The following is an 18,298-nucleotide window of genomic DNA, read 5'->3' as shown; positions in this document are numbered from 1 at the left end:
GGGAGACATGATCGAATTTGCTTTTTGTGAAGATTAGTTTAGCTGCAGTATTCTGAATCCGTTGGAGTCTGAGGAGACTTTTCTTTGTTAGGCTTAGGTAGATGGAGTTGCAGTAATCAAGTCTGGATAGAATGATGGATTGGACAAGGACAGCGAAATGTTGTTGGTGGAAGCAAGATCTGACTTTTCTTAGCATATGAAGATTGAAAAAGCATTTTTTTACTAGGGAGTTGATGTGGTCATTAAAGGACAGTGTGGAATCGATGATGATTCCCAGAACTTTGCTAGAGTGTTCAAGCTGCAGGTTGGTGCCAGAGGAAAGTGGGATGTGGGAGGGTAGCTGATCCAATTTCGGGCCGAGCCAAAGTAGTTTTGTTTTGGTCTCATTTAGTTTCATTTGAACGGTGAGAGCCCAGGATTGGAGATTTGTTATACAAGATGAGATGTTATCAGAGAGGTTGGTGAGGTTAGAGTCAGTCTCTAGAAGTACAAGGATGTCATCGGCGTAGGTGTAAAGTGTTTCCGAGGTGGATAGTTGGAGGAGTTTCAGGGAGGACATATAAACATTGAAAAGAATTGGGGATAGAGGTGAACCCTGAGGGACTCCGCAGATCGGTTTCCAAGGGGAGGATGAGGTACCATTCGTGTTAACGAGGTAGGAGCGGGAACGTAAGAATTTTGAGAACCAATCTAAGACTGTGGAATTTATGCCGATTTCAGAAAGTTGGAGGATTAGTATGTCATGGTGGACAATGTCGAAGGCTGCGGAGAGGTCGAATTGAAGAAGGACAGCGAACTTGTTGCAGGAGTGAAGTTGTTGGACCTTCGAAATTAAAGAGGCTAAGAGGGATTCAGTGCTGTAGTTGGGTCTGAATCCATGTTGGTAGGGTAGGAGAATGGAGAATCTCTCAAGATAGGATGAGAGTTGGGAGGCTATGATGGACTCCAGCATTTTGGTCAGGAGAGGAATGTTAGCTATTGGGCGATAGCTGGAAGGAGTGGAGGGGTCCAAATCAGCTTTTTTCAAAAGAGGGGATAGGGAAATGTGTCCCATTTCTGTAGTGAATAGGCCTGAGAGCAGGGCGGAATTTAAAAGTTTGGTGAGAGATGAGATGGCCTGTGCTGGAATGTTCTCGTATAAGTAGGAAGGGAAGGGATCCAAAATACAGGTGCAGGATTTTAACTTGAGGCAGAGTTTAGAGACCTGGGAGTCAGAAACGAGCTCGAAGGCGGTCCAGGATCTATCGGCTGGGATGTGGTTGGCCTCGGTTAGATTAGGGTTGGAGGTAGTGAGCACCAGAGAATTGTAGGCGGGTGTTGGGGGGAAGGAGCATCGTAAGGTAGTCACTTTCTCATTGAAGAATTTTGCTAGTTCATTAGCAGATGGAGAAGAGGGGAGTGAGGAGGAGTCATGTTTAGTGGATATGGAACGCCAAATGTTGAACAATGTGTTACTTTGGTTGTTGGATCTGGAGATTTTGTTGCCGTAGTAGTTCTTCCTTGATTTTTTTAATTCAGTGTTGTAGAACTTAATAAGAGCTCTCCAGGACTGTCTGTCGGTGGGGGATTTGGATTTTTTCCATTGACGTTCCAGTGTTCGACAATTCTGCTTTAGTTGTCTGTGATAAGGAAGATACCAGGGGGCCTTGCGGGAGTAGGAGACAGTTTTTGTGGTTAGAGGAGCAAGGGAGTGGTAAGTGGTCTCGGAGAGGGTGGCCCAAATTGTGCCAGTTGGATTCAGGGTTTGAAGAATTTGGGATGGTGGGAATTAGGTTGAGGAGTTTGGCCCAGAACAAATCGCTCGCAATTTTTTTCCGGAAGGTAATGGGATTGGAGGAATGAGGGGGGGTTCGAGGTGGGACATGAAAATGGGGAGGCAGAAAGCCCCTAGGAAGTGGTCGGACCAAGGGACGGGTTCCCAGCGAGTGTCATCGACATTATTGCTTCTGTTTTTATAATCCTTAAAAAAAATAAGGGGCAATTCTCCAAGTGGGTTCTTCCTCGTAGGCACCCTGAGACTGTACAGGGAATGCCTATTCTATAGCAGTGAATGGGCTTCCAGGTTCCATTACAGAATGGTAGCATATAGCTTTAGATTCAGGCGCCTTACAGTTAAAGCAGCCATAGAGCTGACGTAACTAAGCATGTCCACTTGTGGGAGAAATGATTTTATTTTCAATTTAGTGATCAAAATGTGTCTGTTTTGAGAATTTATATCTGCTGTCTATATTTTGCACTATGGCCCCCTTTTACTAAATCGCAATAGCGGTTTTTAGCACAGGGAGCCTATGAGCATCGAGAGCAGTGCAGGGCATTCAGCGCATCTCCCTGCGCTAAAAACCACTATTGCGATTTAGTAAAAAGGGAGGGGGTATATTTGTCTATTTTTGTATAGTTGTTCCTGAGGTGACATTGCATAAAATCATCTGCCTTGACCTCTTTGAAAACCTGCGGAATATATATGATAATTAACATTTTCTCTGCGTACAGTGTGCTTTGTGTTTTTTTTTTTTTTATTTTATTGTTGGTAGATCATTTTGACTTGGTCATTTTAAAAGTAGCTCGCAAGCCCAAAAAGTGTGGGCACCCTTACTGTAGAGCCAATTCTTGTATGACTGGATCAGCTATATTTATCTTTTTTTTTTTTTTAGTTGTTTAAATTCATGCAGAAATAAATGGCTAGATTGAACCTAATGACTTCATTAACGCCTTCCCCTTTTTTTAACCTCTATACCATTTGAAAGAGGGCAAAAGCTTCTTAAATTTAGTAAAAATATTCTGGCACAAGGGTCAAACCTTAAAAAAGGAAGTCATATTGAGCATTGGAAAATAATAATAATAATTAACTAATAAAAATAGTACCCATTTAGGGCTCCTTTTACTAAGTTACAATATTGGTTTTAGCGTGCGCTTAGTGCACGGAGAATTGCCACATGCGCTAGATGCTAACGCCAGCATTGAGCTGGCATTAGTTTTCCCACATAGCACAGTGGTTTGCGTGCGCTAAAAATGCTAGCGCACCTTAGTAAAAGAGGGGGTTTAATTTTCCCCACCACCAAATTTCCCCATCCCGCCCCACCCGGCTACTTTTTCAAGCCACCCGGCTGGAAAAAATTTCTGGGGAGAACACTGCGATTGACAGCATTCTGCAAGCAACTTGCGAGTACAGATGTTAAACTCTAGCATTCAGGACCACAAGACACATTGCATTAGAAGAAAATGTTATATCCAGATACTATAGTCATCTGACTCAACCTGATTCCAAGTGTTGTAGACCAGTGGTTCCCAACCCTGTCCTAGAGGACCACTAGGCCAATCGGGTTTTCAGGCTAGCCCTAATGAATATGCATGAGAGAGATTTGCATATAATGGAAGTGACAGATATGCAAATCTGCGCCATGCATATTAGGGCGATCCTGAAAACCCGATTGGCCTGGGGGTCCTCCAGGACAGGGTTGGGAACCACTGTTGTAGACAATATTTAACAAAATGTATAAAATATATTCAAATACCTGTCCCAGGAACAATCTGCGTAGGCATTAAATTTTCTGGGTCATGTAACTGACCCTTCACACACTTCAGCCATGAAAAGGTCTCTACGATACCATCTGAAAACAAGAAAAAAAAAACCCAAGTGTATTATGAATTAAACTAGCTTACGTTTTCCCTAGGTCAGTGCATGAAAATATATATGTTTTTATTTATCAATTAATTAGATTTCAGGGGTGTGGCTTGGAAGCGCATGAGCACAGTCGGGTAAACGGTGAGCTCCGTCCCGATAGATCTTTTTAAAGATTTAATAGGTTACAAAAACTGATTTTTTCCAACTTAAAAGGGAGGATCTGTTAACCTATGGCGTCCGTTAAGCAAATTAAGGCTGATTCAGTTTTTATCGCAATGGGAAGTGCAAAAAGAGCAAAACCTGAGCCAGCGACCCCCTTGAAAAACTTAACATCGAAGGATAACCTGGATAATAATGAAATCCTTCTAGAGCTGCGAGCTATTGGAGAAATTGTATCTGATAACTCTAAAAAGATCCAGGAGGTGAAAGAAGAGATCACTATTCTTAATAAGAAAATGGAAATAGCTGAAAACAAAATGCTGAACCTGGAATATAGAATGGTGACAGCTGAAACAGAGGTAATTCAAATGAAGCCTGATCTTAAGAAGATTGAAGTACTTACTCAGATGCTGGAGGATTGCTGTAATAGGGAGAGAATGAGTAACTTGAAATTATTAGGGCTTCCGGAAGGGGCAGAGAAAAACAATATGACTTCCTTCTTAGAGAATCTCCTCCCTAAAATCCTGCCAATTAAATCAAAGTATCCTCTTGAAATTGAAAGAGCCCACAGGATAACTTCAAGGAGGATTGAAAATCAAAAGGGGCCGCATCCAGTAATCTTTAAACTCTTAAGGTATCAGCAAGTATTGGAGTTATGTCGCCTGGCTAAAGAGAACAAGAATTTAAAGTTTCAGGACTCTCGTATCCACGTTGTGCCAGACTTTGCACCGGCCACTGCAGCTAAAAGGAAGAGCTTTCTTAATTTAAGACCACAGCTGAGAAGCATCGGAGCAAAATATGGTTTGATTTACCCGGCGATTATGAGGGTGACCTACAGAAATAAAACTACTAATTTCAAGGAACCGGGTGATCTGCATGAATTCTTACAGCAAATGGAAGAACCTATGAATTCATAAATACTCTTTTTTTTGTTTGATATATTTTTATTTAGGAGATGAGTTAAATCATATAATCTTATTTATGGGGTTAATAATATAAATTTGATTTGACGTTTAAAGCATTTAATTTTAAAAGCTTAACGGCTCATGGGGGAGAACGTTCTAAATAGAGTGTTCGCTTCTATGGGTGTTAGGAATTGTTACCGTGACAACAAATTTATTAACAAACGCAATGAAATGTTGTTATGAATTTATTCACATGTTTGATTATATTATTCTCTTAGTATAAATATGGAATTAAATATATAACAAGGTATGTTTTACCAATGTATCCGATGATTAATATGAGTTATAGTCTTTTTAGACATGATTAATTGAAGTACAGTTAAAGTTCATGTCATTTTCTGCTTTGAGTGTCCTATCTTTATCACTTCTGAAGGATATGGTCAATTATATATCTTTCCACATTAACTTGAGTTTTATTTTTATATTAATTATAACTTTTCAAAATGCATAATTACTATAACTTATGTTGATATAACATTATATAAAAGTGATTTAACATTTAAGATTAGAATCTTTTTGGTTAGGAAGTTTATTTTTTTTCGGTAATATTCCTGATCAATTTTATATTACTGTCTTACAAGTTAATATTTGAGTATGATATTAATTTCTTTACTCATTTATTATATGTTCAGTATTTATGTAATACAAGTGTTCATTCTGATATAATATGATATAATGATGAAATGTTTTTGAGGATTATTTATAAATATGAGACAATTAATTATCATAATTTATTTATAGGGGGATTTGATTTGTTTATTGGGGTTATATTCCTAAGGGATTAATTTATTTATATATTTTTCTTTATTAATGTAACTTATTATTTATAGGACAAATGTAAATGATTTCTCTATCAGGGGAATTCTCTTTACCTGATCTAATATGTGTGTTTTCAAGTTTTCACTTTTCTCACTAGTATGGGGGGTTATGGTGGGTGGAAGGGGGGGTTCGGGTGGGTTTAAAGGGGGTAAGGTCCAGACTCAAGGACTTAAATTAAGGAAAATGGTGTCTGTTCATGAGTTTAGGAATTTGTTTAGTTTTTTGATTTTGATTAAGTATCTTGATTATAAAGCTTATGATGGCGTTTAAAATTTTCTCACTGAATGTCAATGGCCTCAATCATCAGATTAAAAGGAAAAAAACACTTGCTTATTAGAAAACACAGAATGCTGATATTTACTATATACAAGAGACTCATCTGTCTATTGCAGAATCAAAAAAGCTGACAGGGGTGGGGTGAAACAATGTTTTTTCGCCCCAGCTGTTGGAAAAAAGCAGGGGTAGCTATTCTTATTAATAAGAAATGTACAGCCAATTTTCAACTAGTAGGTTCAGATCCTTTGGGTAGATGGGTGCATGTGGATACGAGTATGGGAAATAATTACCCTGGCTTTGTTCAATGTGTATGCTCCTAATTCGAATCAAAATGAATTTTTTTAAACATTGCAACAATTGCTACTCCCAATGACTGCTTCTAAAATAGTTGTAGCTGGAGATTTTAATGCTGTTATGGATCCATTAATGGATAAAAAAAACCATGTAAAAATATAAAATCATTAGGGTTAGATAATTTGGTTCATTCATGTGATTTAAAAGATATTTGGTGTATATTTCATTTTAATGATCAGGAATTTTCCTTTTGTTCACATGTTCATAAGTCTTTCTCAAGAATTGATTATATTTTTGTCTCAACTCAAATAGTTCAGCAGGTAATTAAAGCTTCCATAGACCCAATTATTTTATCTGATCATGCGGGTGTATGGATTGAACTTCATTTAGATCAACATGAGTACAGTAGATCTGTTTGAAGATTTGATAACACATTGCTTGTAGATACAAAATTCCTTGAAGATTTCCAAGTAAAAATTAATGAATTTTTTCAATTTAATTTATCAGATGATATCTCCATGGAGAATTTATGGGATGCCTTTAAGGCTACAATGAGAGGTAATAATATTTCATACTCTGCTCATATTAGAAAACAAATTAAAATGCAATATTCTAATTTGGTAAAAGAAATTAAATATTTAGAATCTAAATTGATTGATAAATGGCAGCATGATACTTTACAGGCTCTTTTAAAAGCAAAAGGTAAATATAACAAATTATCTTCAAAATTAATAAGGAAAGATTTGTTCTCTCAACAAACTCTGTATTATGGAAACTCGAATATGGTGGGAAGATTATTGGCAAATTACTTTAAAGCAAAGAAAAGAAGGACAAAAATTATTGCAATAAAGGATGAGAAAGGAATTACCCATAGCCAAATTAAAAATATCTTAAGTCAATTTCTAAATTTTTATAATGACTTATGAACCTTATGAAGACAGGGAAAAAGATGGTTTAGAACTTCTAAATGTAATTATTAGATCGAAGGTTCCTGAACATATAAAAAGGAGCTTGGATGAGCCTATATCACTAAAAGAATTAGAAACAGCGTTGAAGTCTCTTAGAATTGGATCCGCTCCAGGTGGTGATGGTTTCACAGTAGAATTTTACAAATCATTTCAAATTACTCTTTTACCTCATTTGCTAAATTTGTATCAGTCCCAACTAACTAAAGATTGTATTTCAGGTACTATGGCTGAATCATTAACAATCGTTTTGCCAAAGCCAAACAGAGATCTCACTTTGGTTTCAAACTACAGGCCTATTTCAAGGAACTACAGGCCTATTTCGTTGATAAATGTTGGTGAAAAATTATTGGCTAAGGTTTTAGCTTTACGATTAGCTAGGGCTCTCCCTTTTATTATTGATATGCAACAAACAGGATTTATTGCTATGGGACATTCCTCTAATAATTCTAGAGTGGCTTTTCATATGTTAAATTTAACTAAAAGCATGAATGATCCGGCTTTTTCTGTATCTTTAGATGAGGAAAAAGCTTTTGACCGAGTTGAATGGACTTTTATGTATCAAGCATTAGATTGGTTTGGCATAGGTTCATGATTTATACAGATGATTCAAACATTGTATAGCTCCCCTTCTGCAAGAATGTATATTAATAATAATTTATCTGAGTGCTTTAAGTTGCGGAGGAGGGTTAGACAAGGCTGTCCATTATCTCCTTTGCTTTTTGACATTGTACTAGAACCCTTATTATTAGCTATTCAACAAGCAAAGGGGATACAGGGTATTCCCCATTCAGATTGGGAATATAAAGTTTCAGTTTACGCAGATGATATTTTGCTTTATTTGAGAAATCCTGAAACTACCATTCCATGCTTGTTAAGAGTTGATTGATACATTTGGAAAATTTTCAGGTTATAAAATAAATTGGAGTAAGTCAGAAATTCTTCCTCTTAATGTGCACTACACTAAAGGATTGTTTGATTCTTTCCCATTCATATGGAAAGAAGATGGATTAAAATATTTAGGTATTAGGATAAAAAAAACTCTGGAAGACACAGTGAAAGAGAATGAAAAATTTGTATTAAAAAAAGTAACAGAAATGTATGAGCAATGGAATCCTTTACATCTTTCTTGATGGTGGAGAGTCCAAACTATTAAAATGATGATATTGTCTGTGGTTTGTTATCAAATGAGTATGATACTAGTTTTTTTTCAAAGGTCCTTTTATAAAAAGTTAAACGGTATTCTTACAAAATTTGTTTGACTGGGTAAAATGCCTAAAATTGCTTTAGTATCTTTACAAAAGCCAATTGAGGAGGGGTAAATTTTCCAAATTTTTATAGGTATCATCAAGCCTATATTTTACGCCAGGGTATGTATTGGGTCCTCCCAGAACTCATGGAAAATGCCCTGGTTTGGTTATATTTGGAGTGGCATCTCTTGTTTCCTTTAAATTTATCTCATGTTCTTTCCATTGATAGTATATTTATATATAGGGGGAGGGGATTGGTAGGAAATTTTATCAAATAATTAAGATTACAATATATACATGATATGTTTGTTTGAAATAATTGAGGAAGGGTGGGTGGGAAGGGAATAAACTCTATTTATTTATGTTGATAATAGAAAGAATTTTAAGTGCTGTGTAAAAGTTTTCAATGTTGTAATCTTGTGCACTTGTTATAAGTTTTAAAATGAATAAAGAATTAAAAAAAAAAATTAATTAGATTTCAATGTACCTTTTCCAGTGTCTGTATTTCTAGCCTTTAGCCTTCCTACCTTCCCTTTCCACCAATATTCAGTCAATAATTCCCCAGCGTAGGTTAAAAACATAAAGTCATAGTTCCAATAGAAAAAGAAAGCATTTACAAATCACACTATTTTCTCACCTTGACTTAAACTTTTCTTTCTCATCCTGTAGCAATCTACACATACTCCAAAGCCACACTTGGGGCAAGCCCAATGTAGGTTGAAGATGGTGGTATCACAAACATCACACATCTCCCGGACACCTCGAACTGCACGTTTCCATGCCACTTGTTCTAAAAGCAAGAATTTGTTATTTTCAGTTTAATAACTTTAGAATTGTACATTATGTTTATTCCAACCATCTATAACCCAAAGCTGTTATGCTCTAGAAGAAATCTTGATAAGCTTTAGACTAAAATATTGGTGTTTTATTGCATGATAGTCTACATTTGTTTGTTACTCATTTAGATGGCAAAAGTGGAATCTGTGGGGCAGGGGGGGAGTGGCGGGCATGAGTAGTTCAAGCCCAGAATAAAATGGTTGGATATACCAAGACATAACAATATATCCTCAATTTTGAATTACTTCATTGGCTTCCAATAGTCAAGTGCAAAGTTTAAGATCGTGTTGACTTAAGGTTCAGAAAGCATTTTACTCTGTCCATAACTAATTTTTTTTAAATTAATTATTTATTAAATGTTTTGAAAACATACTACAGCTCATGAAATACTGTTATTCCTTCAGTACTCATATTGACAAATAGAAACCAATTACAAACAAACTAAAATTACGCAACCAACATTTCCTGCCCCCAAATACCATGATATTGTCCCTTAAACCAGTGATTCCCAACCCTGTCCTGGAGGACCACCAGGCCAATCGGATTTTCTGGATAGCCCTAATGATTATGCATGGAGCGGATTGGCATGCCTCTCACTTCCATTATATGCAAATCTCTCTCATGCATATTCATTAAGGCTAGCCTGAAAACCCGATTGGCCTGGTGGACCTCCAGGACAGGGTTGGGAAGCACTGCCTTAAACAGTTAATATGGTTTCATGCCCCATAAAATCTTCTTGTAGTAGATATTCCAATAGAATTCAAAATCTAGAACTCCACAGAATACTTGTAGAATGCAAAGTAAGAACATAAGAATTGCCAAACTGGGACAGACCAAAGGCCCAGTATCCTCTCTCCCGACTTTAAAAGACCAGTGAGCCACTGAGCGAGAGGGCTGCTGCATTACCCGGAAGGAGGCAAAACTTGCAGGCAGGCATCCCCGCGGCCACCATCTGACAGATGTTGGAATTGGGAGGGGAGGTCCTCTCTCCCGACTTTAAAAGACCAGTGAGCCGTGGAACGTGGCCTGCAGACGCATGGCCAAGGCCGCGTGGCCAAAGGGGCAGGACATGCCCCTTTTGAGGCCCTTCAGAGCCATTAGGAGTAACAAGGGGGAATAGATGAGAAAAAGGAAGGCAAGGGTCATCCCAACGGCCCCGGTTACGGGACCGATGGACCGCCACCTAAATCCTACTTCGGTGACATCTCTGGAAGGTAAGAACAACTTCCAGACCCATTCTGCTTCGCTCTCCTCTGGCGAACCTTCGGCTCCACCTCAACCTGCCTTAAGTGTACTGGAGAAAATTGGCTCTACTCCCGAAGCTGTGAGTGGAACTAATTTCTTCTAACTTAATGGACTTGGACTCAATCTCAATGTCAGCAGGGAAATCTATTTTGGTGTTAACTCTAATATAAATGCTCATTGTTCTGTAACCCCCCTCAGATCGGGGAGATAAAGTTATCACACTACAAGACATTTGGACAATAGTCAACAGAATAGAAAGCTCATTACAAAACACGGTTGTTCAGCTTTGCTAATTTTCTACTGAAATTACAAAGAAGGTGACTGAACAGGGAACTCAGAATTAATGGAGAAAAGAACTGATAATGTTGAAACATCTGTATCTGTGATTCAAACTTGTGTTACATCTAATGTGAAAGATAATTCTTTAATTCAGTCACAGTTGGAAAAAATGGAAAATGCTATGAGATCAAGAAATCTCTGCTTTTTGGATTTCCCTTTATCTCATTATCTGTCTCCAGTGGAGCTTCTGAGGATATACTTAAAATATATTCTCCACTATACTCAGGTAATGTAATGTAATGTAATTTATTTCTTATATACCGCTACATCCGTTAGGTTCTAAGCGGTTTACAGAAAATATACATTAAGATTAGAAATAAGAAAGGTACTTGAAAAATTCCCTTACTGTCCCGAAGGCTCACAATCTAACTAAAGTACCTGGAGGGTAATAGAGAAGTGAAAAGTAGAGTTAGAGGAAAAATAAAAATAAAATAAACATTTTAACAAGACAGCATTGATCTAAATACTTTGGAAGGTAGAAGAGAGGAGAGAAAGGAATAGAAGCAGAAGGGGGAGCCGTTGAACAATAGAATTCTGGAGAAATTTAAATGATAGAAATAGAACAAAACAAAGACAAAAGGCAAAACAATAGATAAGATTAAAGATAAATCATAAGCTGGAAAGAAAAATAAAATAAAACTTTGTCTTCAATCCACGGTTTCAGCGTCAGTTTTCTCCCAGATAATTTGTATTACATCCCCAGAAGCTCCAAGGTTCAATCAAAGGAGGGAGGAATGAATCAGCTTGTATCCCCAGATAGTTTGAATATCTCACAATTCTTGGAGTCTTCAACAGCAACGATTCGTTCCAGAACCCGGGGTCTGTACCTGTTGGGTGCCGGGTGCTGCAGCGCCGTCTCCTCCATTCATCATCCAAAGAAGAACCCCGCAGTGCCGCTTCAGAAGGATGCCTCCTCCATCCACCGAACAGCCCTCCACTTCGGATGCCCCTTGCATGCTGGAGAGCCCCCCACCCAATCCCACGCAGCCTAAGAGGAGGCTGTCTGGCTGGCCCGGAAGTTCCTCCCCGATGTTAGAATTGACGTCGGGTGGCGTAAATTGGTCAGCCCCGCGCTGGGGAAGATAAGCAGGGAGAGTTAAGACCTCAGCGCTGGCCTGTTCCCCGATTGTTGTGGCGGCAGCGGCCTGTTCCCTGATTGCGGCAGTGGCAGCCTGTTCCCCAATGGTGGTGGCTTGGGGGAGGGCAAGGAGAAGTAAAGAAAAAAGAAAAGAAACGGGACACAGACAGAAAAGGGGCATGGAGAGAGAAAGACAGAAAGAAAGAAAGGGCATGGAGAAAGAAAATAAGAAAGAAAGGGGGGCATGGAGAGAGAGAGAAAGAAAGAAGGGGCCAGGGTGAAAGAAATAAAAAGTTTGTAGAGGGAAGGAGACAGGGCCAGGGCCTTCGGGAGAGTCCTCAGCAGCTCGGAACTGCAAACAAAGAAGGGATGGCGTCTCTGCTGCCAAACTTCTTGCCTCCCACCCCCCTTTCCTCCGGCTCCGATGCATTGGAGGGCTGCGAGTGTGGGGCAGTTGTAGGTGCGCATGCACACTCCTTCTGGCCACGGACATACGGAACACGCAGGTAGGGAGTGCGCATGCGCACTTAGCATTTTATTATATTAGATAAGTAATTGAGTTATATAGAACAAATTCACAGAAATCCTCTCTAGATTTTATCCAGCTTAAAACCATTCTGACAAGGCGGTAGCTGCTTCCAGAAGGATGCTGGGCTGTATAAAGAGAGGCGTAGCCAGTAGAAGGAAGAAGGTGTTGATGCCCCTGTACAGGTCATTGGTGAGGCACCACACAAGTAATGCCTTGATCATGCAATTTGATACGAGTTCTGCATTTGATTTAATGGACCATGGGAAATTGCTGCAATGTTTGGATGCTATTGGTATTAGAGGAGAGGTGTTAGAATGGTTTGGGAGCTCTCATGTCTCGCACCTATCAAGTACATTTTAATAATGATCTTTCAGATATTTGGAATAATTCATCTGGCGTTACACAAGGTTCAACATTGTCCCCATTGCTCTTTAATATTTATATGTCATCATTAGGTGCGCAATTATCCCAGCTGGGGATAAAGCTGTTTAGTTATGCAGATGATTTTACAATCATTATTCCATTTGCTATTTATCTTTCTGAAGTTATTCCTAAAGCAACAGAAGTATTAGGTCTAATGGATCACGAGGAGTGCCAGGAAACTACAGACCTGTGAGCCTCACGTCTGTCCCTGGAAAGATGATTGAAGCGCTGATTAAAGATAGCATAGTCCGGCACTTAGACACACACAACCTGATGAGAGCCAATCAACATGGATTCAGGAAACGGAAATCATGTTTGACGAATTTACTTCAATTTTTTTGAGACAGTGAACAGACAAATTGATAGTGGAGAACTGGTGGATATTATATACTTGGACTTCCAGAAAGCGTTCGACAAGGTTTCACATGTAAGACTTCTCAGGAAACTACAAATCCATGGAATAGAGGGAGATATACTAAGATGGATAGGCAAATGGCTGGAGAACAGAAAGCAGACTGGGAGAAAGTGATTAGTGGTGTACCCCAGGGTTCGGTACTTGGGCCCATATTATTTAATATTTTCATCAATGACCTAGAAGAGGAAACATCCAGTGAAATCATCAAGTTTGCAGACAACACAAAGCTATGTCGAGCAATCAGATCACAGAAGGATAGCGAGGAACTCCAGAGCAACTTGGGTCGATTGGAGAAATGGGCAGAGAAATGGCAGGTGAAGTTTAATGGGGAAAAATGCAAAGTGATGCATTTAGGCAGAAAGAATAAGGAACACAAGTATAGAATGTGAGGTGCAACTCTGGGAAAGAACGAACAAGAAAGGGACCTGGGTGTACTGATAGATAGGATCCTGAAATCGTCGGCGCAATGTGCGGAGGCGGCAAAAAAAGCAAACAGAATGCTAGGCATGATAAAGAAGGGAATCACAAGTAGATCAGAGAAAGTTATAATGCCGCTTTATAGAGCGATGGTCAGACTACACTTGGAATACTGTGTCCAGCATTGGTCTCCATACCTAAAGAAGGATATAAAACTGCTGGAGAGGGTGCAGAGACGAGCAACGAAGCTAGTAAATGGTATGGAGAACCTGGATTATGAGGAATGACTTAGGAGACTGGGGCTTTTCTCCCTTGAGAAGAGGAGACTGCGAGGGGATCGGATCGAGACTTCCAAAATACTGAAAGAAATCGATAAAATAGAGCAGGAAAAATAGTTATTTACAATGTCCAATGTGACACGGACAAGAGGGCATGGACTAAAGCTGAGGGGGGGACAAGTTCAGGACAAATATCAGGAAATTCTGTTTCATGCAGCGAGTGGTGGACACCTGGAATGCTCTCCCAGAGGAAGTAATTGCGGAATCCACCATTCTAGGATTTAAGGGTAAACTAGATGCACAACTCCTTATGAGTGGCATAGAGTGATATGGGGACTAAATCTATGCCAGGGTACACCTGGCGGGGCTTCCGCGTGTGTGGATCGCCGGACTTGATGGACCTAAGGTCTGATCCGGAGTTGGCAATTCTTATGTATGACTGAATTTAGACTGAAGCTTAACTCAGAAAAAATGAAGTTTTTTTGTAGTTTCACCGCTGTTTCTGAGAATTCCAACCTGAGGCCGAATCTTCTAAAATAGATATACGATGTTCCATTTCTACTGTTCTTGTATTATAATTAGTCATTTGCACTGAAATACTTGCAACTTCTTGCTGTAAGGCTCAGATAGTAACAGAGCTTTCTTTAATTATACCCTTTATAGCTGCCAGCTCCGTCAAGACTGGCTCAATCACTTCTTGTAGCTCTCTGGGTGACGTCTTGAGCAGTGTAGGAAGATCTTGTTTTAATTTTTACTTCTACTTTGAGACCAGAATCAATTTTCTATTTCATTCTGTTTTGAAGTTGCCATCTTCCAACATAAATCTATCTTGTATAACAATTTTTGCTGATGACTTTATATCCAACATAAATCTAAACCAGCATTGAATCCAAAATATTAAATGAGACAGTACAATGACAGTTATTAACATTGGGTGGAAGCAGTGTGCTCGAGCTGCCATCTTCATACATCGCAGAAAGAAAAAGCTGGTTAAATTCTGCATCCATCAGACAGAGCTTTGTCATGGCTTTGGTCACCCAAAGGGGCCCCTCTGAGACCTCCCAAGATCCCAATGGTCTGTAAACATTTTGGTAATGTCTTGATAGAGAAAACAGGAAGTCTGTGCCTTTATGCTGCTCATAAGTGAGCACTGTGTAGCAGAGGACTGTGGAGTCTCAATTTTTAATTCCTAAAGGGACTTTGTGATCACTTCCATAACTGCTGAGGACTTAAACAGTCTGTGCACGGTCAGGTCTTCACTGAGATAAAGGACCTCCACCAGATCCACATCTAGCCCCCCTAGAGATGCAGCAGCACCACCTTCTAGAGGACCTTGACTGGGAGAGTAAAGGTATTGAAATAGAGTCCATTTCGTCACAGTCATCCTCAGACTGAACTTCCTCATCTTGCACATGGCATTGTTGCTGGGAAAATGCATTCTTGGGATGGGGGAACCCCCGGCACTAGCAGGGCCAAGATCCCCAAGGGTTCTATGTGGCCCTTGTTTAATCATGTAAGCTTCAAACATCACATTGATCAATTCAGGGAGAAACCCCTGGCCAGGATGTCCAGACAGCCCCTGAGGATGCTCACGAGCTCCTTTCTGAAGTTTTGCAGCCGCATCAAGACTGCGCTCCACAGGGGACGCACTTGCAATACTCCCTGCTTCAAATCTGGACTTTTTCCCTGGCCCTCGGATCAACTGGGCATTAACAGCCCCGAGGGACCAGAGGAGGCTAAGCCAGTGGATCCCTCCCCCATATGCCGTGTCACATGGAACATGGACAATCCTCAGATGACCATCCACTGCAAATTTGGCATAAATCTTAGGTATCGTAACCAGTTCCACTGGCTTAGCCTCCTCTGGTCCCTCGGGGCTGTTAATGCCCAGTTGATCCAAGGGCCAGGGAAAAAGTCCAGATTTGAAGCAGGGAGTATTGCAAGTGCATCCACAGTGGCGTGCAGTCTTGATGCCTGAGGAGTCCATCACACCGATTCTTTTAAGCAGAGTCGAGATGTTTTGAGGAACATGTCAGCCCTTACTACCATCAGCTGCACTGATTGGAAGCAAGAGTACTTTTTAAATTTGCTTGTATTTGCTATAAGATGTTATTTGGATTAGCTACATTATATCTCTTCTCTCATTTTGAACTGTACTGTTCAATTAGGTCTACTCGGTGCACTTATTTATTTACTTTTCCTAATCCCAAAAATTGCCTTTATAGAAAGTATTTCGATCGATCTTTGGCTTATCAAGCAGGTAAAGTTCAAGTATGGTTAGATGGTCTGATTCAACAATCTGCATCTTATTGCACCTTTAGAAAACTGGTTAAGACCTATTTGTTCAAAAAATTTGTTACTTGATTGAAGATTATCTCATAGCTTCATACTGTATTTTTCATTATTGAAATATTGTACTGCCTTTTTGTGTGCTTTGTTTTTTTTAAATAATATTTTATTTATATATTTTTCATTCTTACAATAATTTAATTGTACATAAAGCTTAAATTAATACATGAAAAATTATGATTCTAAATAATTCATCTTATCATATAAAATATAACCCTCCCCTTTTTTCATTTCTTATTTCCACATAATATACATTCCCCTCCCCACGCTAATATAACTATTACTAATGTGCTATGAAATCTGATCATTGGAATAGCGGGTCAATGGTTCCCAAATTTTCTTAAAATTATGAATATTTCCCTGTTGTAATGCTATTGTTTTTTCCATTTTGTATATATGACAGACTGAATTCCACCAAAATGTATAGTTTAATTTGGAATAATCCTTCCAATTTTGAGTTATTTGTTGCATGGCGACCCCTGTCAATATTAATAATAGTTTGTTATTGTTTGCTGAAATCGGACTCTGAGTTCTCATTGCTGTACCAAATAGTATAGTATCATATGAGAGTCCTACAGGATTTTCTAATAATTCATTAATTTGGGGCCAAATTAATTTCCAAAATGCATTTACACAGGGACAATAAAAAATTAAGTGATCTAACGTCCCAACTTCTACTCTACAATGCCAGCATCTATTAGATCTAGTACTATCTATTTTTTGTAAACGCGTAGGGGGTCCATAAAACTCTATGTAACAAAAACATCCAAGTTTGACTCATAGATGCTGACTTTGTAGATCTTAATCTCCAGGACCAAAATCGTGGCCATTGAGACTCAGATATTGTCTGACCAATCTCAATGCTCCAAATATCCCTAAGTCCAGTTTTCTTTTTTTTATTTAAAAATCCATTTAACAATTTATACCATTTTGCGGCTTGGTGACCCAAGAAATCCGCCTGGAAACATAGAACCTGCAGACTATATTGAGTATTAAGCGCTTTCCATTCAGGGAACCCTGCCTGAATAGCTTGCTTCAATTGCAACCACTTAAAATATTGTGTTTTATTTAATCCAAATTTATGTTGCAATTGTGAAAAACTAAGCATTGTTCCTTCTGAAATAACATCATTTAATGTTTGTATACCTGCAATTATCCATTGTTTCCAGACAATTTTGTATCCGCCAATCTTGATCCTGGAGTTTACCCAAATGGATTGATTTAATGATTTAGCAATTGGTTCTGGTGATAGATTACTAATATATCTTAATGTCTTCCAAGTATCCAACAGAATTCTGTTATCCTTATATCTTCTAGGCATGTTTATACTAATTAGATGTTCTAAATGTAGTGGGAACAGGAGTCGCCATTCTAGATATAGCCAATCTGGTACATTCTCCATGAGATCTGGGAGGATCCAATACATACCCTGTCTTAGAATATAGGCTTGATGGTACCTATAAAAATTTGGAAAATTTACCCCTCCCTCCACAATTGGTCTTTGTAAAGATACTAAAGCAATTCTGGGTCTTTTCCCAAACCAAACAAACTTTGTAAGAATATTATTTAACTTTTTATAGAATGACCCCTGAAAAAATATTGGTATCATACTCATTTGATAACAAACCACAGGCAATATCATCATTTTAATTGTTTGGACTCTTCCCCACCAAGAAAGATGTAAAGGATTCCATTGCTCACACATTTCTGTTATTTTTTTTAATAAAAGTTTTTCATTTTCTTTGACTGTATCTTCAATTGTATTTTTGATAATAATTCCTAAATATTTTAATCCTTCTTCTTTCCAAATAAATGAATATGAATCAAATAATCCTTTGGTACAGTGAACATTAATTGGAAGAATTTCCGATTTACTCCAATTAATTTTATATCCAGAAAATTTCCCAAATTTCTCTAGAAGATTAAGTAAACTTGGAATAGTATTCCCCGGTTCTCTTAAATATAATAATATATCATCTGCATATGCAGAAAGTTTAAATTCCCAGTAAGAAAATGGGATTCCCCTTATCTCCTTAGT

The 18,298-nt window shown here is 38.6% G+C and overlaps 1 protein-coding gene across 2 annotated transcripts in view; it reads right to left on the bottom strand.

The window, feature by feature from the left end:
* Window positions 1-18,298, bottom strand: part of KDM3A (lysine demethylase 3A) — a 245,220-nt gene that overhangs the window by 102,461 nt on the left and 124,461 nt on the right. For both annotated transcript variants that reach the window (XM_033952017.1, XM_033952026.1), the window contains exons 13-14: window positions 8,988-9,140; window positions 3,513-3,608 (exon numbers count right to left, since the gene is read on the bottom strand). In XM_033952017.1, the coding sequence (XP_033807908.1) occupies window positions 3,513-3,608; window positions 8,988-9,140 (249 nt within the window). The remainder of the gene's footprint in view (window positions 1-3,512; window positions 3,609-8,987; window positions 9,141-18,298) is intronic.

The sequence above is a fragment of the Geotrypetes seraphini genome, chromosome 1 (genome assembly GCF_902459505.1).
Source record: "Geotrypetes seraphini chromosome 1, aGeoSer1.1, whole genome shotgun sequence".
Lineage (NCBI taxonomy): Eukaryota > Metazoa > Chordata > Amphibia > Gymnophiona > Dermophiidae > Geotrypetes > Geotrypetes seraphini.
The sequence above is the reverse complement of the archived record's forward strand: the minus strand, read 5'-3'. Positions and strand labels throughout refer to the sequence as shown.